This window comes from Aegilops tauschii, chromosome 7, assembly GCF_002575655.3.
Source record: "Aegilops tauschii subsp. strangulata cultivar AL8/78 chromosome 7, Aet v6.0, whole genome shotgun sequence".
Taxonomy (NCBI): Eukaryota; Viridiplantae; Streptophyta; class Magnoliopsida; order Poales; family Poaceae; genus Aegilops; species Aegilops tauschii.
Genome location: NC_053041.3, coordinates 57,400,516 through 57,421,239, shown reverse-complemented (window position 1 = coordinate 57,421,239; position 20,724 = coordinate 57,400,516). Strand labels below are relative to the sequence as shown.

Sequence of the window (20,724 nt, the reverse complement as noted above, 5' to 3'; positions counted from 1 at the left end):
ATCAAGCATGTCGGTTAAATCGTCGACAGTGGCTACTAAGTGGGTGGTGGGTGGGGAACGAATTTGTTCGTCGTCCGCTTCCCACTCGAGCCGGACATAGTTCAGCCGAGGGTCTCCTGACAAGGAGAGTGACTTTAAAGAATCTAGCATGTCGGCCAAGGGCGAGTGCTGGAAAATATCCGCGGAGGTAAACTCCATAATCGGCACCCAATCAGATTCGATAGGCACAGACGTAGGCGGTTCGGAGCCCGTGGCCGGGGACGAATCCAAGTGTCCGGCAACACAGGTCTCGTAGGAGGTGAAGTCAGTATTCGGCTCTATCGCCGCTGAGTGTGCGGCCTATGTGGCGGGGTCCATCCACCCGTCCTCGGACGGCGCGATCTGCTCCGGATCGAGGGACGGAGTTGCCACGGGGGTGATCTCCCGAACACTGTCCGGCGGCAGAGCTAAGTCATGCTCGTCCTGACTGTGCGACGCACTTGAGACGGGTTCGAATCCGTCGAAGATCAAGTGTCTGCGGATGTCGGCAGTATAGTTTAAGTTTCCAAACCTGACCTGACGGCCAGGGGCGTAGCTCTCGATCTGCTCCAGATGGCCAAGCGAGTTGGCCCGCAGTGCGAAGCCGCTGAATACGAAGATCTATCCGAGGGGAATAGCCTCACCCTGGATCGCATCGTTGCCGATGATCGAAGGAGCCATCGAGCCTTATGGTGACGACACAGTGGAACTCTCAATGAAAGCACCAATGTCGGTGTCAACAACGGCGGATCTCAGGTAGGGGGTCCCGAACTGTGCGTCTAAGGCGGATGGTAACAGGAGGCGGGGGCCACAATGTTTACCCAGGTTCGGGCCCTCTCGATGGAGGTAATACCCTACTTCCTGCTTTATTGATCTTGATGATATGAGTATTACAAGAGTTGATCTACCACGAGATAGTAGAGGCTAAACCCTAGAAGCTAGCCTATGATTATGATTGTTCTTGTCCTACGGACTAAACCCTCCGGTTTATATAGGCACCGGAGGGGGCTAGGGTTACATAGAGTCGGTTACAAGGGAGGAGATCTTCGTATCCTTATTGCCGAGCTTGCCTTCCACGCAAAGGAGAGTCCCATCCGGACACGGGACGAGGTCTTCAATCTTGTATCTTCATAGTCCAACAGTCCGGCCAAATCATATAGTCTGGCTGTCCGAGGACCCCCTAATCGAGGACTCCCTCAGTGCTCAAGAGGTAGCAAGAAGGATTTCTGGCGCCGTTGCCGGGGAAGCTTACGCAAGGTCAAGTCAAGATTTGGACTCCCGACAACGAGCCATTTCTGGCGCCGTTGCCGGGGAGTCTACGCAAAAGTCAACATACCAAGTACCCATCACAAACCCTTATCTCCCGCATTACATTATTTGCCATTTGCCTCTCGTTTTTCTCTCCCCCACTTCACCCTTGCCGTTTTATTTGCTCTCTCTTTTTCGTTTGCCTCTTTTTCGTTTGCTTGTTGTTATGGCTAGTCCGCTATCTGTTCCTTTGTCCCCGGAGTCTGAAGTTCTTCACTTTAAACAAAGACAAGGAGAAAATTTAAAAGATGCTTGGTATAGGATGATGGAATCTTATCGTAATTGCACCTTAGAGGTGAGTTTTAGAATTTCGCTTCGCAGTTTATACGTTGGACTAAATATGTCCCATAGACAACTCTTGGATTGTGTTGCCAAAGGAAATTTTACTGAAATTGATCCCAGTGTTGCGCATGAAATCATAGAGGGGGTAGTGGGAACACAACCTCAACAAAAGGGGCCACAACATACCCAGGAAGAGACACAAGTTTTTGAAAAAAATGTTTTGCAAAGTAACTAAGATTTTACAAAAGTCTCTTGAACCTCTTAAGAGCGTTAGCGGAAATATTCACCGCATCAATATGTTGATTACCCTTTGCAACAAGCGGTTGGATTCTTTAGATCTAAATATTTCCGAATATGAAGGGAAACGTAAAGAACCTCCCGGATTCGAGCTTGATTCCGCTAAAAAATTGAAAGCCAAAGATGGCAATACCTAGATCTATCCTTGCTTTTATGCCTAGCTAGGGGCGTTAAACGATAGCGCTTGTTGGGAGGCAACCCAATTTTATTTTTAGTTTTTTGCTTTTTGCTTCTGTTTAGTAATTCTTTGATCTAGCCTCTGGTTAGATGTGTTGTTATGTTTTAATTAGTGTTTGTGCCAAGTTTAACCTATAGGATCTTCTTGGATGATAGTTATTTGATCTTGCTGAAATTGAAGAAACTTTCTGTTCACGAAAATAATTGTTAAAAATCACCAAAACGTGATAAAATATTGATTCCAATTGCTTCTGATCAATAAACAAATTGTCTAGGTCGTCCTATTTTAGCTGAATTTGTGGAGTTCCAGAAGTTTGCGTTAGTTACAGATTACTACAGACTGTTCTGTTTTTGACAGATTCTGTTTTTCGTGTGTTGCTTGCTTATTTTGATAAATCTATGGCTAATAAAATAGTTTATAAACCATAGAGAAGTTGGAATACAGTAGGTTTAACACCAATATAAATAAAGAATGAGTTCATTACAGTACCTTGAAGTGGTGTTTTGTTTTCTTTCGCTAACGGAGCTTACGAGATTTTCTGTTAAGTTTTGTGTTGTGAAGTTTTCGATTTTTGGGTAAAAGATTTGATGGACTATGGAACAAGGAGTGGCAAGAGCCTAAACTTGGGGATGCCCAAGGCACCGCAAGATAATCTAAGGACACCAAAAAGCCAAAGCTTGGGGATGCCCCGGAAGGCATCCCCTCTTTCGTCTACTTCTATCGATAACTTTACTTGGAGCTATATTTTTATTCACCACATGATATATGTTTTGCTTGGAGCGTCTTGTATTATTTGAGTCTTTTCTTTTTAGTTTACCACAATCATCTTTGCTGGACACACCTTTTGAGAGAGACACACATGATTCGGAAATTATTAGAATACTCTACGTGCTTCACTTATATCTTTTGAGCTATATAGTTTTTGCTCTAGTGCTTCACTTATATCTTTTAGAGCACGGTGGTGGTTTTGTTTTATAGAAACTATTATTCTCTCATACTTCACTTATATTATTTTGAGAGTCTTAAACAGCATGGTAATTTGCTTAAATAATCCTAATATGCTAGGTATTCAAGACTAGTAAAAAACTTTCTTATGAGTGTGCTGAATACTAAGAGAAGTTTGATGCTTGATGATTGTTTTCAGATATGGAGATAGTTATATTAAAGTTGTGCTAGTTGAGTAGTTGTGAATTTGAGAAATACTTGTGTTGAACTTTGCAAGTCCCGTGGCATGCACGTATGGTAAACGTTATGTAACAAATTTGAAACATGAGGTGTTCTTTGATTGTCCTCCTTATGAGTGGCGGTCGGGGACGAGCGATGGTCTTTTCCTACCAATCTATCCCCCTAGGAGCATGGGCGTAGTGCTTGGTTTTTGATGACTTGTAGATTTTTGCAACAAGTATGTGAGTTCTTTATGAATAATGTTGAGTCCATGGATTATACGCACTCTTACCCTTCCATCATTGCTAGCCTCTTCGATACCGTGCATTCCCCTTTCTCACATTGAGAGTTGGTGCAAACTTCGCCGGTGCATCCAAACCCCGTGATATGATACGCTCTTTCACACATAAACCTCCTTATATCTTCCTCAAAACAGCCACCATACCTACCTATTATGGCATTTACATAGCCATTCCGAGAAATATTGCCATGCAACTTTCCACCGTTCCGTTTATTATGACATGCTCATCATTGTCATATTGCTTTGCATGATCATGTAGTTGACATCGTATTTGTGGCAAATCCACCGTTCATAATTTTTCATAGATGTCACTCTTGATTCATTGTTATCCCGGTATACCGCCGGAGGCATTCATATAGAGTCATACTTTGTTCTAGTATCGAGTTGTAATCATTGAGTTGTAAATAAGTAGAAGTGTGATGATCATCATTCATAGAGCATTGTCCGAAAAAAAGGCCAAATAAAAAAAGGAAGGCCCAAAAAAGGGACAATGCTACTATCCTTTTTTTCCACACTTGTGCTTCAAAGTAGCACCATGATCTTCATGATAGAAAGTCTCTTGTTTTGTCACTTTCATATACTAGTGGGAATATTTCATTATAGAACTTGGCTTGTATATTCCAACAATCGGCTTCCACAAATGCCCTAGGTCTTCGTGAGCAAGCAAGTTGGATGCACACCCACTTAGTTTCTTTTGTTCAGCTTTCATGCATTTATAGCTCTAGTGCATCCGTTGAATGGCAATCCCTACTCCTTGCATTAACATCAATCGATGGGCATCTCCATAGCTCATTGATTAGCCTCGTTGATGTGAGACTTTCTCCTTTTTTGTCTGCTCCACATAACCCACATCATTATATTCTATTCCACCCATATTGCTATATCCATGGCTCACGCTCATGTATTGCGTGAAGGTTGAATTTTTTTTGAGATTAATAAAGTATGAAACAATTGCTTGGCTTGTCATCGGGGTTGTGCATGATGAGAGCATTCTTGTGTGATAGAAATGGAGCATGACTAAACTATATAATTTTGTAGGGATGAACTTTCTTTGGCTATGTTATTTTGAGAGGACATAATTGCTTAGTTAGTATGCTTGAAGTATTATTACTTTTATGTCGATATTAAACCTTTATCTTGAATCTTTCGGATCTGAAATTTATACCACAATTAGGAGAATTACATTGAAATTATGCCAAGTAGCATTCCACATCAAAAATTCTGTTTTTATCATTTACCTACTCGAGGACGAGCAGGAATTAAGCTTCGGGAGGCTTGATACGTCTCCAACGTATCTATAATTTTTTATTGTTCCATGCTATATTATATTCTATTTTGGACATTATTGGGCTTTATTATAGACTTTTATATTATTTTTGGGACTAACCTATTAACCGGAGGCCCAGCCCAGAATTGCTGTTTTTTTGCCTATTTCAGAGTTTCGCAGAAAAAGAATATCAAACGGAGTCCAAACGGAATGAAACCTTCGGGAACGTGATTTTCAGGATGAACGTGATCCAGAGGACTTGGACCCTATGTCAAGACATCAACCAGGAGGGCACGAGGTAGGGTGCGCGCCTACCCCCCTGGGCGCGCCCTCCACCCTCGTAGGCCCCATGTTGCTCCATCGACGTACTTTTTCCTCCTATATATACCTACGTACCCCCAAACTACCAGATACGGAGCCAAAAACCTAATTCCACCGCCGCAACCTTCTGTACCCGTGAGATCCCATCTTGGGGCCTTTTCCGGAGCTCCGCCGGGGGGGGCATCGATCACGGAGGGCTTCTATATCAACACCGTAGCCTCTCCGATGATGTGTGAGTAGTTTACCTCAGACCTTCGGGTCCATAGTTGTTAGCTAGATGGCTTCCTCTCTCTTTTTGGATCTCAATACAATGTTCTCCCCCTCTCTTGTGGAGATCTATTCGATGTAATCTTCTTTTCCGGTGTGTTTGTTGAGACCGATGAATTGTGGGTTTATGATCAAGTTTATCTATGAACAATATTTGAATCTTCTCTGGATTCTTTTATGTATGATTGGTTATCTTTGCAAGTCTCTTCGAATTATCAGTTTGGTTTGGCCTACTAGATTGATCTTTATTGCAATGGGAGAAGTGCTTAGCTTTGGGTTCAATCTTGCGATGTCCTTTCCCAGTGACAGTAGGGGCAGCAAGGCACGTATTGTATTGTTGCCATGGAGGATAACAAGATGGGGTTTATATAATATTGCATGAGTTTATCCCTCTATATCATGTCATCTTGCTTAAAGCGTTACTCTGTTCTTATGAACTTAATACTCTAGATTCATGCTGGATAGCGGTCGATGTCGATGTGTGGAGTAATAGTAGTAGATGCAGGCAGGAGTCGGTCTACTTGTCTCGGACGTGATGCCTATATACATGATCATACCTAGATATTCTCATAACTATGCTCAATTCTGTCAATTGCTCAACAGTAATTTGTTCACCCACCGTAATACTTATGCTCTCGAGAGAAGCCTCTAGTGAAACCTATGGCCCCCGGGTCTATTTTCTATCATATTAATCTTGCAACACTTAGTTATTTTTATTGCCTTTTATTTTACTTTGCATCTTTATTATAAAAATACCAAAAATATTATCCTATCATATCTATCAGATCTCACTCTCGTAAGTGACCGTGAAGGGATTGACAACCCCTTTATTGCGTTGGTTGCGAGCATTTATTTGTTTGCGTAGGTGCGAGGGACTCGTGCGTGGCCTCCTACTGGATTGATACCTTGGTTCTCAAAAACTGAGGGAAATACTTACGCTACTTTACTGCATCACCCTTTCCTCTTCAAGGGAAAACCAACGCAGTGCTCAAGAGGTAGCAGCAGCACTGGGCAGATGCCATGTGGGCAGCTACGCCGTCCGCCAGCGGACGGCAAAGTGATTTGAATCTTTGCCGTCTGCTGGCAGACGGCAAAGTGACCAAATAGTCAGCCAGTGTTCCCAGGTTGTACAGGTAGCTGCCACGTGTCCTCTTTGTCGTCCGCTAGCAGACGACAAAGAGCTTCGCCGTCTGCTAGCATACGGCAAAGAGGCTACATATCCCCTGTTTTTATTTGAATCCATTTAATTTCACAGGAATTCACACACAGATATACATATTTTTTTTCACATGCACAGCAGCATATGATGTATCCAACACATAGCTCCATCCATGACAACATACAGACATAATAAGAAACAGCGTTCCATCCATACATACTACAGTAACATCACAATGTTCATCCAACACATTGTTCCATGCATCCATATAACAAGTTCCACATTTTTCATCGATACAAAGAAAAAAAGAAAAGGGAAACAAGCACTGCATCCATGCAAGCTTCCATATAGTGAACTAAATCTGCAAAATGGGAAACAAGAAAGTTAGAAGAAGAAGACTAGAATCAGAAGAAGAAGAAGAAGAAAATGAAGAAGAAGAAGAAGAAGAAGAAGAAGAAGAAGTAAGCATACTTAGGTAAAATGGAGCTAACCTAGCTAATTATGCCATTTTTGAGTGAACTAAGCATATTATGCCATTTTTTATATAACTTAGAGCTAACTTCATTTTGGAGAATAAGAAGAAAACTAGAAGAAGAAGAAGAAGAGGAAGACTAGAAGAAGAACTTCTTCTTCTTCTAGTCTTCTTCTTCTTCTTCTTCTTCTTCTTTTCTTCCTATTCCTTCTTTTCTTCCTCTTCCTTGATTTTCTTCATCTTATTATGTCATTTGTGGACTAAATAGGCTAAATTATGTCATAAATGGACTAAATAGGCTAAATAAGAAGAAAAATGCCATTTTTGAGCTTACTGTAACATCCCAAATTTTCAATTTGGTATGTTATACATAGATCATCATTGCATATCATGTTTTATTGCATTTTGACAAAATCCTCGATAAATCCTAAGCAACTCAAGGACCCTCGGAGAGAGTTGGGGATTTTCTGGAATTTTCGTATTGGATTTTCATCAAATAATAAGACGAGGATTTTGGTTTTAATTATTTTCTCTCCGGAGAGTATTTCATTTTAAAAATAAACGAGAGGAGAAAATATGACTTCTCCAAAACAATTGAAATACTGGAGGTAAAATGTTAAAATCATTTATTGGAATTTATTTGGATTTTATTTGCAATTTTTATTGCATTAAAAATATTGCATGTTTTCAATATATTTATTTTGTGTTAAAAAATGTTCACCCTATTCTAGATTTTCTAACTAGACGGGGAAAATTTATTTTATATTTTTCTGACTTTTATTTATTTTTCTACGATTTTTTTTTCCGCAGAACGAATTTAAAAAAAAAAGAGAACGCGCGACGCCCGACTGGGCCGAGCCCAGCCGAGCGCCAGGCCACCGGCCCGCTCGCGCCCTCTCCTCCTTCCGCACGGGAGAGCGCCGCCGCCGTGTCCTCCATGGACACGGGACCGAGCCGCCGCCGGAGCTTGCCCCCTCCTCCAAGCTTGCTCCCCCTGCCTATATATACCCCCCTCTCTCTCTCCTCTCACCCCGCCCGTCGCCGCCGCCGCCGCACTTGCGCCCGCCGCCGCTGCCGGAATCCCGAGCCGCCGCCGCCGCCGTTCATCGCCGGAACCGCGCCCCTCGCCGCCCCTCGCACCCCCCCCCCCGAGCCCGCACCCCGCGCCCCTTGCCGCCCCTCGCCCGGAGCCCCGCCGGAGCAGCCCCGACGAGGTACTGCCTCGCTGCCCGTTCGTCGTTGCCGGTTTTTGTTAAAAAAAACCCTTCGTTTAAAAAAAACCCTAGATCGGTTTTTTTTCGGTTTTATTATTTTGCGAGCGTTCACCGAACCGTTCGTTTTAACGAACGCGTTCGTCGGTTTTTCTCTGATAACGAACGTCCGTTCTTTAACCGTTCGTCCGTTTTTCTTTTTCGTCGGATTTTTCTGCGATTATCTCAGATTCGATTTCTGATCGAATCTTCGTTTCTGTTTAACTTCTCGCTCGTTTATCGGAATCAGGCGATTCAAGCGCCTAAAGTTTCGTCTCGAAATTCTCTTTCCGTTTAACCTACTCAAACAAGTTTTTGCTACAGTAAAATTTGACCTAGATCCAGATTATCAAACGAAGCTTCTTTCTTTCGCAGTTTGACTTTCGTTGCATCGTTCGAGTTGATTTTTTTTGCAAACCGGAGTTCTTAAGTTGAACTTTCTGGTTGGATCTTTCATTCGAGTTTTACCTGTGCATTAGATGAGTACTGATTGTATGTTTGTTTGTTTGCGATAGAGTACCCGGAGTGTGCCGCTTGTTACTTCGAATCGCTAGGTTTTGCGGATCATCAGCAAGGCAAGTAACACTTTGATCATACCTTTCCATACCCAGTTTTTATTGCATTAGATCAATCCTCAAACATTGCATGACTAGGACCTAATTAAATTGTGGGTATTGGGAAGTAGTTGAGGTAGTACCTATTACCTGTTTTCTTATCAAACCCTTGGGAGTTACTTCTACGTTTGCTATTATATTGCCATGCTATGCTCGTAGACGTGGATTGGGTTTGAGAGATTTCCATGACAGATGTGAGATTGTTAATTAATGGTTTACTTAAGGTAGCAACTAAAACTCACATCTGGGTGGATTGAGGTACCTGGGTATTCCGGGATTGCCTGTTTTTCTTTTGGACCGCCACCCAGGTTCAAAGGGATCATGAGATTATTCATGCTAGAAACTTCCGTGTGCAGCCGCAAGTTATTATGGGCTCTAGCATAGTTGACTAAGTTGTGTGAACTCTTACAGTGGTAGACTAGCAGATGTAGGGGAAAGTAGGTGTAACGGTCTACCCATACGTAAGGTGCAAACACTTCTGAAAGACTGTGTCTCAGTCATCCGTTTCTCAAACATCATGTAGTGCGAGAATCAAGCGGAGGCGATCGAGTCTTGTGGGGAAAAGTGCACAAACCTCTGCAGAGTGTACAAACTAATCATGGTTAGCCGTGTCCCCGGTTATGGACAACTTGAGTATCTAGTACTTGGATTATCATGTGAATCTCATCACTATGTTACTTTTAATTAATTTTGTTGGGTTATTGATGACATTTAATTGGGATTGAGATGCTGTCAACCATCTCAATGTTTCACAACCACCATGATAGTTAAATAAAATTTATTCCTTTGAAGTAGGATAAAATTGGCTTTTCGCAAAACTGTAACCATAGAGCTTTCCACCAGCCATATATGCATGTAGTATAGCATTATTATTGTTCATTACCCTCTATGTGTTACTTTGCCAGCATATTCTATGTGCTGACCCGTTTTCGGGCTGCAACGTTTCATGTTGCAGACTTTTTAGACGACGAGTAAGGTGCCTTAGGTCGTGGTCTTATACTCAGTGATGCCGCTGGAGTTGATGGACTCACTTATCTTCCAAGTCTTCCGCTGTTATCGTTGTTAGATGGCCTTAAGCCATATTTATCATACTTATTCTCTTCGGAGATATTCGATGTAATAAGTGTGTGATTGCTACTCTGTTATAAATCCTCCATTTGTACTGTGCGTGTCAGCATTACTGATCCAGGGATGACACTGGTGCACAGCAGCACAGACCATTTGAGGTTTGGTCGCTACACTTACCTACCTAATTATGCCATTTTTTTTCCTAACTAAGCATATTATGCCATTTTTGATATAACTTAGAGCTAACTTCATTTTGGAGAAGAAGAAGAAGAAGTCTTCTTCTTCTTCTTCTAGTCTTCTTCTTCTTCTCCTTCTTCTTCTTCTTCTTCTTCTTCTTCTTCTTCTTTTCTTCCTATTCCTTCTTTCCTTCCTCTTCCTTGATTTTCTTCATCTTATTATGTCATTTGTGGACTAAATAGGCTAAATTATGTCATAAATGGACTAAACACGCTAAATAAGAAGAAAAATACCGTTATCACCGAGGTGTAGGAATGGTCGGGGCTGCGCCAGTGCCAGACGGAGGTGAAGGACCGGTCGGGGTTCCGGCATTGGCAGAAGGAGTGGTCGATGCTTGTCGGGAGCCATGCTGCACCAAAGATCATTTCCAATAATGTCGCATTAGCAAGTTCGCTAACTGAAATGTGAATAGTAGTAAGCAGCGACCATTCAAATCAAACTCACCGTGGTCGCCGGAGCAATTTGGGGCATCGGCGGAGGGGCCTGACCATTTTTCTCGCACATGGTATGCACATTTGGTTCTCACGACTTAGTCATATTAGATAGTAATGCGAACATTACCTGCATTATTGGGCTAATATGCACGAGAAACGTACCACAATGAGCTCGTATAGGGCCCGGTTAGCGTTGTCGTTCCAGTTCCTCTCCTCCTATAATAGCTTAGCCGTCCTCTCCTCCATCTCCCTCTCCGCTGCCTCCCTTTTTGCCTCCTCCACAAGAGCCTGCGTCTTCAATCTCTCTTTCTCAACAATAGCCTGCAACACACAACTCCTCGTTAGCATTGTAATCATCGACGGACGCACACACAATGTAATTAATGGAGGAAAGGTGAGAGAGTCTGTATAACTAACAGCCATGGCGAGCTCCACGGGCCGTGCACGAGGCGTTATCTCAGGATCTGAGCTACTCAGGCGCTTCTTGATCTGCAGGAGAGTCTTAGGACAATGTATCAGTCCATCACCAATGGCTTGAGAGCCATGGGACCTCCCGCCACCAGATATCATCACCAGCTCTGTATCAAAAGGATCCTGGCTCGGGTTAAAGTCCTCCCCTTTCCTCGCCTTCCCCTCGTCTCTGTACTTCACAAGCATGTGGTGGGAGGACTTGTTGGTGAAGCTCTCTGGATCATCTAGGTCAGACTCCGTGAATGGCTTGGCCTTCTTGTACGGGGCCATATGGGCCATGCCATAGAGGTCGAACAGACTTGGCACAGGCTTCTTGTGGTGGTGCGCCTGAGAGAGAGGAACAAAATATTAGTTAAGGGCTCAAGCTAGGATGAAGAATGACATTCCTATGTAAATAGGTCATTTTCGAGGAAAATAAGCTAAGTTTAGGTCATTTTCGAGGTAACCAATATTATTATGCCATTTTTGACCAAAGTATGCTAATTATGTCATTATAGAGCTATCCAAGGTTATTATGTCATTTTAGAGCTAATTATGTCATGAATGAACTAGCTAAGATTACTTTAGTTTGTTATTGAGCTATCGAAGGTAGTTATGCCATTTTTTTAGTAACCTTATCATATTAAGTCATTTTATAGAGCTATCTAAGGTTATTATGTCATTTTATAGATAATTATGTCATGAATGAACTAGCTAAGATTAGTTTAGGTCGTTATTGAGGTATCGAAGGTAGTTATGCCATTTTTGAACTAACTAAAGCATATAAAGTCATTTTATAGAGCTATCTAAGGTTATTATGTCATATTGGAGCTAAATATGTAATAAATGAACTATCCAAGGTAGTTATGCCATTTTTTAACTAACTAAGCATATTAAGTCATTTTGGAAGGGATAAAAGCTAGCATGAAGAATGAAATTGCATGAATCATGTAGCAAACCACATACCCAGTTATTCCCGTACTCAAACAGGTTGGAGCTCCCTTGATGGTGTGGCACACCTTCCATTTGGTCGCGCTTATCCTTGGCCCTCTAGTGTTCGAATAGCCATTCGGGAGAGCACCACGCATCCACCAACGCCTCCCAACAGTCCATCTTATCCACACACCATCTCGGGGGCACCTAAGTTAGTCAAGAGAAATTTCAGCGCTACGCCTACGAATCAAATCAAGAAAACTTAGTTCAAGGCCTTAAGAATAGGTAATTACCTGCATGTAGTTCTCCTTACTAAGAAACTTGCCGCGACACTTCGTCTTGGCCCTCCTAATACCCTTCGAGGCGTAGTAGTCTCGAACGGCCTACACCCGAGCCTCGTGCCGTAAGTTCTGAAGTAGGCGCTTGCACTCGGTTTCGACAACCATAGACGCGGCCTCCTGCTCTCCCTCTGAAACCTTGTAGAAGGTCTGCAATCAAACAAGACAACACTGATTAGTACAATCACTAGGTAATCACTAGGTAGTGTTGACTTTTAATTCTGTAAAGGATAAATTACCCAAAACCGACGGAACACCATGTCGGCCACCGTCTCGCACAAGACACCGCCGACCATCTCCCCCGGCGGGGCCGGGGCAACCGAGTACAGCTCCCAGCTCAGTGCTAGCTGTGGAACCTGACCCTCAGCGGGCAACGTGGCCCACCCAGGGAAGTGCTGCCGGCAAATCACACCAAGGACCTGGTTGGGCCTGCGGACACCACGGGGGTGTACCCAGCCCCTGCAGTATGACAAGGCCAACGCATTAGATATTAATTTGAAGGAACATGAATGCAAAAGGTTAAAAAAAAATTAAATGCACTTACTTCAATCCTTTAGGCGCAATCAACCACCTCTGGTCGGGGGTCGCCGGCACGGGCAGGAGCTCTGTACAGCCACGCTTGTAGACCTTCTTGCCCTTCTCAACCAGCTCAGCGTCGCTGTAGCTAACATCAGAAAAGGTGTCCTCGCTACCATCACTATGGCCACTAGCCTCCAGAGTCTCGTGGGAAGAAGCCTTCGGGATCGGAGTCTTCTGGGACGAAGACCCCATGACCGGAATCTTCTGGGACGAAGACCCCGTGACCGGATTCTTCTGGGACGAAGACTCTGGGACCGGACTCACGTGGGGCGAAGGATCGACGACCCGAGTCAGGTGGGACAAAGGATCCGCGACCGGAGGTTCATGGACCGGAGTCCGAGACGGGTCCACGTCAGACGGAGCAGTCCTGTGGTCGTGAATCAGCCTTCCTACCTCTCCCGCTGCCACGTCCACCTCTACCAGCCTTCTTCGTCCTCCCCCGACCTCTCCCAGCCAAAGAAGAAGCACCCGCCGCAGTTGTATGCATACTGTCTAGCAGCGCTCTCCGGAGGGGCTGGGCTGGAATAATGGAACCACCCCTCCCAGTAGCGCTCGCAGGAGGATTGGGGCGCTCTGGACCCTTGCCCACCATCCTGTCAACACCTGCAATGACAAAAAGTAAACGAAATTAGTACAACATAAAATTTTTGGATACCTGACATGAACATAATAATATGTATATAATTTAAGTGTATCATAATCATGAACATAATAAAAATACACCCGATCAACACAAATATATATGGGGTCGGGTGATACGTCTCCAACGTATCTATAATTTTTGATTGCTCCATGCTATATTATCTTCTGTTTTGGACATTATTGGGCTTTATTATTCACTTTTATATTATTTTTGGGACTAGCCTATTAACCGGAGGCCCAGCCCAGAATTGTTGTTTTTTGCCTATTTCAGAGTTTCGCAGAAAAAGAATATCAAACGGAGTCCAAAAGGAATGAAACCTTCGGGAACGTGATTTTCGGAACGAACATGATCTAGAGGACTTGGACCCAACGTCAAGAAATCAAACAGGAAGCCACGAGGTAGGGGGCGCGCCTACCCCCCAGGCGCGCCCTCCACCCTCGTGGGCCCCACGTTGCTCCACCGACGTACTCCTTCCTCCTATATATATATCTACGTACCCCCAAACGATCAGATACGGAGCCAAAAACCTAATTCCACCGCTCCAACCTTATGTACCCGTGAGATCCCATCTTGGGGCCTGTTCCGAAGCTCCGCCGGAAGGGGCATCGATCACGTAGGGCTTCTACATCAACACCATAGCCTCTCCGATGAATTGTGAGTAGTTTACCTCAGACCTTCGGGTCCATAGTTATTAGCTAGATGGCTTCTTCTCTCTTTTTGGATCTCAATACAATGTTCTCCCACTCTCTCGTGGAGATCTATTCGATGTACTCTTCTTTTGCGGTGTGTTTGTTGAGACCGATGAATTGTGGGTTTATCATCAAGTTTATCTGTGAACAATATTTGAATCTTCTGAATTCTTTTATGTATGATTGGTTATCTTTGCAAGTCTCTTCAAATTATCAGTTTGGTTTGGCCTACTAGATTGATCTTTCTTGCAATGAGAGAAGTGCTTAGCTTTGGGTTCAATCTTGCGGTGTCCTTTCCCAGTGACAGTAGGGGCAGCAAGGCACATATTGTATTGTTGCCATCGAGGATAACAAGATGGGGTTTTTATCATATTGCATGAATTTATCCCTCTACATCATGTCATCTTGCTTAAAGCGTTACTCTGTTCTTATGAACTTAATACTCTAGATGCATGCTGGATAGCGGTCGATGTGTGGAGTAATAGTAGTAGATGCAGGCAGGAGTCGGTCTACTTGTCTCGGATGTGATGCCTATATACATGATCATACCTAGATATTCTCATAACTATGCTCAATTCTGTCAATTGCTCAACAGTAATTTGTTCACCCACCGTAAAATACTTATGCTCTTGAGAGAAGCCACTAGTGAAAACTATGGCCCCCGGATCTATTTTCCATCATATTAATCTTCCATCCACAAGTTATTTCTGACGCCGTTTTTATTACTTTCTTTACTTTGCATCTTTATCACAAAAATACCAAAAATATTATCTTATCATATCTATCAGATCTCACTCTCGTAAGTGACCGTGTATGGATTGACAACCCCTTATCGCGTTGGTTGCGAGGATTTATTTGTTTGTGTAGGTGCGAGGGACCCGCGCGTAGCCTCCTACTGGATTGATACATTGGTTCTCAAAAACTGAGGGAAATACTTACGCTACTTTGCTGCATCACCCTTTCCTCTTCAAGGGAAAACCAACGCAGTGCTCAAGAGGTAGCAAGAAGGATTTCTGGCGCCGTTGCCAGGGAGGTCTACGCAAAAGTCAATATACCAAGTACCCATCACAAACCCTTATCTCCCGCATTACATTATTTGTCATTTGCCTCTCGTTTTCCTCTCCCCCACTTCACCCTCGCCGTTTTATTCGCCCTCTCTTTTTCGTTTGCCTCTTTTTGCCAGTCCCTTGTTTGCTCATGTCTTGGATTGCTTGTTTGTCATGATGGCTCAAGATAATACCAAATTATGTGACTTTACCAATACCAACAATAATGATTTCCTTAGCACTCCGATTGCTCCTCTTACCGATACTGAATCTTGTGAAATCAATGCTACTTTGTTGAATCTTGTCATGAAAGATCAATTCGCCGGCCTTCCTAGTGAAGATGTCGCTACTCATCTAAATAGCTTCGTTGATTTGTGTGACATGCAAAAGAAGAAAGATGTTGACAATGATATTGTTAAATTGAAGCTATTTCCTTTTTCGCTTAGAGATCGTGCTAAAGCTTGGTTTTCGTCTTTGCCTAAAAATAGTATTGATTCTTGGAATAAGTGCAAAGATGCTTTTATCTCTAAGTATTTTCCTCCCGCTAAGATCATCTCTCTTAGAAACGACATTATGAATTTTAAGCAACTTGATCATGAACATGTTGCACAAGCTTGGGAGAGGATGAAATGAATGATACGTAATTGCCCCACTCATGGTTTGAATTTGTGGATGATTATACCAAAAATTTATGCCGGATTGAATTTTACTTCTAGAAATCTTTTAGATTCGGCCGTGGGAGGCACTTTTATGGAAATCACTTTAGGAGAAGCTACTAAACTCCTAGATAATATTATGGTTAATTATTCTCAATGGCACACTGAAAGATCTACTAATAAAAAAGTGCATGCGATAGAAGAAAGTAATGTTTTGAGTGGAAAGATGGATGAACTTATGAAATTATTTGCTAATAAAAGTGTTTCTTCTAATCCTAATGATATGCCTTTGTCCACTTTGATTGAGAATAATAATGAATCTTTGGATGTGAATTTTGTTGGTAGGAATAGTTTTGGTAACAACGCGTATAGAGGAAACTTTAATCCTAGGCCTTATCCTAGTAATTCCTCTAATAATTATGGTAATTCCTACAGCAATTCTTATGGAAATTTTAATAAGATGCCCTCTGAATTTGAGACTAGTGTTAAGGAATTTATGAGTTCGCAAAAGAATTTCAATGCTTTGCTTGAAGAGAAATTGCTTAAAGTTGATGAATTGGCTAGGAACGTTCATAGAATTTCTCTTGATGTTGATTCTTTAAAACTTAGATCTATTCCTCCTAAGCATGATATCAATGAGTCTCTCAAAGCCATGAGAATTTCCATTGATGAGTGCAAAGAGAGAACCGCTAGGATGCGTGCTAAGAAAGATTACTTTATGAAAGCGTGTTCTTCAAATTTCTATGAAAATAAAGATGAAGATCTAAAAGTTATTGATGTGTCCCCTATTAAATCTTTGTTTTTCAATATGAATCTTGATAATCATGGGACTGAATATGATCCATCTTTACCTAGAAGGCGTTCCAAAAATTCGGAGTTTTTAGATCTTGATGCTAAAATTGATAAAAGTGGGATTGAAGAGAACAAAACTCTAGATGTTAATGAACCTACTATTTTGGATTTCAAGGAATTTAATTATGATAATTGCTCTTTGATAGATTGTATGTCCTTGTTGCAATCCGTGCTAAATTCTCCTCATGCTTATAGTTAAAATAAAGCTTTTACCAAACATATCGTTGATGCTTTGATGCAATCTTATGAAGAAAAACTTGAGTTGGAAGTTTCTATCCCTAGAAAACTTTATGATGAATGGGAACCTACTATTAAAATTAAAATTAAAGATCATGAATGCTATGCTTTGTGTGATTTGGGCGCTAGTGTTTCCACGATTCCATAGACTTTGTGCGATTTGCTAGGTTTCCGTGATATTGATGATTGCTCTCTAAACTTGCACCTTCTGGATTCCACTATTAGAAAACCTATGGGAAGAATTAATGATGTTCTTATTGTTGCAAATAGGAACTGTGTGCCCGTAGATTTTATCGTCCTTGACATAGATTGCAATCCTTCATGTCCTATTATTCTTGGTAGACCTTTCCTTAGAACGATTGGTGCAATTATTGATGTGAAGGAAGGGAATATTAGATTCCAATTTCCAATAAAGAAAGGCATGGAACACTTCCCTAGGAAGAAAATAAAATTACCATATGAATCTATTATAAGAGCCACTTATGGATTGCCTACCAAATATGGCAATACCTAGATCTATCCTCTCTTGTATGCCTAGCTAGGGGCGTTAAACGATAGCGCTTGTTGGGAGGCAACCCAATTTTATTTTTAGTTTCTTTTTTTGCTTTTTGCTTCTGTTTAGGAATAAATATTTGTTCTAGCCTCTGGTTAGATGTGTTTTTATGTTTTAATTAGTGTTTGTGCCAAGTTTAACCTATAGGATCTTCTTGGATGATAGTTATTTGATCTTGCTGAAATTGAAGAAACTTTCTGTTCACGAAAATAATTGTTAAAAATCACCAAAACGTGATAAAATATTGATTCCAATTGCTTCTGATCAATAAACAAATTGTCTAGGTCTTCCTATTTTAGCTGAATTTGTGGAGTTCCAGAAGTTTGCGTTAGTTACAGATTACTACAGACTGTTCTGTTTTTGACAGATTCTGTTTTTCGTGTGTTGCTTGCTTATTTTGATAAATCTATGGCTAATAAAATAGTTTATAAACCATAGAGAAGTTGGAATACAGTAGGTTTAACACCAATATAAATAAAGAATGAGTTCATTATAGTACCTTGAAGTGGTGTTTTGTTTTCTTTCGCTAACGGAGCTTACGAGATTTTCTGTTAAGTTTTGTGTTGTGAAGTTCTCAAGTTTTGGGTAAAAGATTTGATGGACTATGGAACAAGGAGTGGCAAGAGACTAAACTTGGGGATGCCCAAGGCACCGCAAGATAATATAAGGACACCAAAAAGCCAAAGCTTGGGGATGCCCCGGAAGGCATCCCCTCTTTCGTCTACTTCGATCGATAACTTTACTTGAAGCTATATTTTTATTCACCACATGATATATGTTTTGCTTGGAGCGTCTTGTATTATTTGAGTCTTTGCTTTTTAGTTTACCACAATCATCTTTGCTGGACACACCTTTTGAGAGAGACACACATGATTCGGAAATTATTAGAATACTCTATGTGCTTCACTTATATCTTTTGAGCTATATAGTTTTTGCTCTAGTGCTTCACTTATATCTTTTAGAGCACGGTGGTGGTTTTGTTTTATAGAAACTATTATTCTCTCATACTTCACTTATATTATTTTGAGAGTCTTAAACAGCATGGTAATTTGCTTAAATAATCCTAATATGCTAGGTATTCAAGACTAGTAAAAAACTTTCTTATGAGTGTGCTGAATACTAAGAGAAGTTTGATGCTTGATGATTGTTTTCAGATATGGAGGTAGTTATATTAAAGTTGTGCTAGTTGAGTAGTTGTGAATTTGAGAAATACTTGTGTTGAAGTTTGCAAGTCCCGTGGCATGCACGTATGGTAAACGTTATGTAACAAATTTGAAACATGAGGTGTTCTTTGATTGTCCTCCTTATGAGTGGCGGTCGGGGACGAGCGATGGTCTTTTCCTACCAATCTATCCCCCTAGGAGCATGCGCGTAGTGCTTGGTTTTTGATGACTTGTAGATTTTTGCAACAAGTATGTGAGTTCTTTATGAATAATGTTGAGTCCATGGATTATACGCACTCTTACCCTTCCATCATTGCTAGCCTCTTCGATACCGTGCATTCCCCTTTCTCACATTGAGAGTTGGTGCAAACTTCGCCGGTGCATCCAAACCCCGTGATATGATACGTTCTTTCACACATAAACCTCCTTATATCTTCCTCAAAACAGCCACCATACCTACCTATTATGGCATTTACATAGCCATTCCGAGAAATATTGCCATGCAACTTTCCACCGTTCCGTTTATTATGACATGCTCATCATTGTCATATTGCTTTGCATGATCATGTAGTTGACATCGTATTTGTGGCAAAGCCACCATTCATAATTTTTCATACATGTCACTCTTGGTTCATTGCATATCCCGGTACACCGCCGGAGGCATTCATATAGAGTCATACTTTGTTCTAGTATCGAGTTGTAATCATTGAGTTGTAAATAACTAGAAGTGTGATGATCATCATTCTAGAGCATTGTCCCAAGTGAGGAATCTATCTATTATATATAAAAAGTGCTTTACGGGCTACCAGAAAAAAGATAAATACCTAGAAAATCCCACAATAATTAGAAATATCTGTCCGTTAATCTGGTAGCCTTGGAAACAACTGTCAATATTAGCCGATGGATGTTCGTAAACAATTCCTTATGAAAAAAGGTTAAGGGAATACATCACGTCACGTTAAAAAGAGTCCACACACCTCCTATAAAAAGAGCCCACACACCTCCTCACGTTAGAAAAAGAGTCCACACACTTTCTATATAAAAAAAGGAGTCCACAAACCTCACGTGACCCAATTCAGGCCAAAAAAATTAACCAAACAAATTGCCCACAAATTGGATCTTAAAAAAAAAACAGCCTAGCACCTAGGGTAAAAATAGCACGCCCGCAAAATACCTATCTATCATCTCCATGCACTGGCGGCGGCCATGCCGGTCGATGAAGTCACCGGCGAGATGGATGAAGCCTCTCCTTGGGCTGATCATGTGCCCTGAGCTTCAACCCATATATAGCTTCTCTCCCCGGATGCCTCCTCTCTATTGTTGACGTCCTCTGCGCTACGATGGATGGCGGGGTACAAGACGTACAGATCTCGAGGGAAGATGAATGTCTCACTTCGCCGTGGGCTCTGGTGGTTGAACCGCAAGTTGAGCCGACATTATCTGAATCAGGTATCGTCGTGCTGATCGATTTTTTGAAGGTAAGCATCCGTCCAATTTTTGGTTCACAGATGTATGATAAATCAACCCATATATTCCAAAGAAAGGGAAGGAAAAGGATGAAGTGGTTACAAAGTACATCGACGTGAACCCAATCTGAAACCAAGGCATAAACCTTGTCGTGTTCCATAGTAGCCGGACACAGGCTCAAGCCTCAGGAGGATCACCGGACATACTGTCTGCAGATCAACATGCATGCAACATACGAAGGAGAGAGGTGGGCAGTCCAAATTTTGATAATTTCAAGCAGGTATTAGGCCATCAACAGTTGTAAGAATCTCCATAGGATGTATTCAGCTGTAGACTAAGAAACTATATTTTGTTGATCAGGTAAGTTACATCAGACAGATCATGTATTAGGCCCCCAACAGCTGCCAGGATCTCCAGCCGAGCAAAGGAAGCTCAGTAGCATATTCCTACGGTCATTGGACTGCTGCCTTATTATTTCTGG

General features: G+C 41.9%; 1 protein-coding gene across 1 annotated transcript; it reads right to left on the bottom strand.

Annotated features, from left to right (window-relative positions):
• Positions 1-10,853: 10,853 nt before the first annotated feature.
• LOC141026800 (uncharacterized) lies at positions 10,854-12,500 on the bottom strand. Its single transcript, XM_073503653.1, has 3 exons — positions 12,054-12,500; positions 11,055-11,435; positions 10,854-10,958 (listed from the first exon to the last, which is right to left on the bottom strand). The coding sequence occupies exons 1-3, from the start codon at positions 12,111-12,113 to the stop codon at positions 10,854-10,856; spliced, it is 546 nt and encodes a 181-aa protein (XP_073359754.1). The 5' UTR covers positions 12,114-12,500.
• Positions 12,501-20,724: the final 8,224 nt, after the last annotated feature.

Excerpts from the sequence above, each read along its gene's own strand:
- LOC141026800 (XM_073503653.1), bottom strand. The coding sequence starts at position 12,113 with ATGGAAGGTGTGCCACACCATCAAGGGAGCTCCAACCTGTTTGAGTAC. Across the intron at positions 11,436-12,053 it reads TTGAGTACGGGAATAACTGG|GCGCACCACCACAAGAAGCC; the intron begins GTATGTGGTTTG and ends CCTCTCTCTCAG. Across the intron at positions 10,959-11,054 it reads CCGTGGAGCTCGCCATGGCT|GCTATTGTTGAGAAAGAGAG; the intron begins GTTAGTTATACA and ends TGTGTGTTGCAG.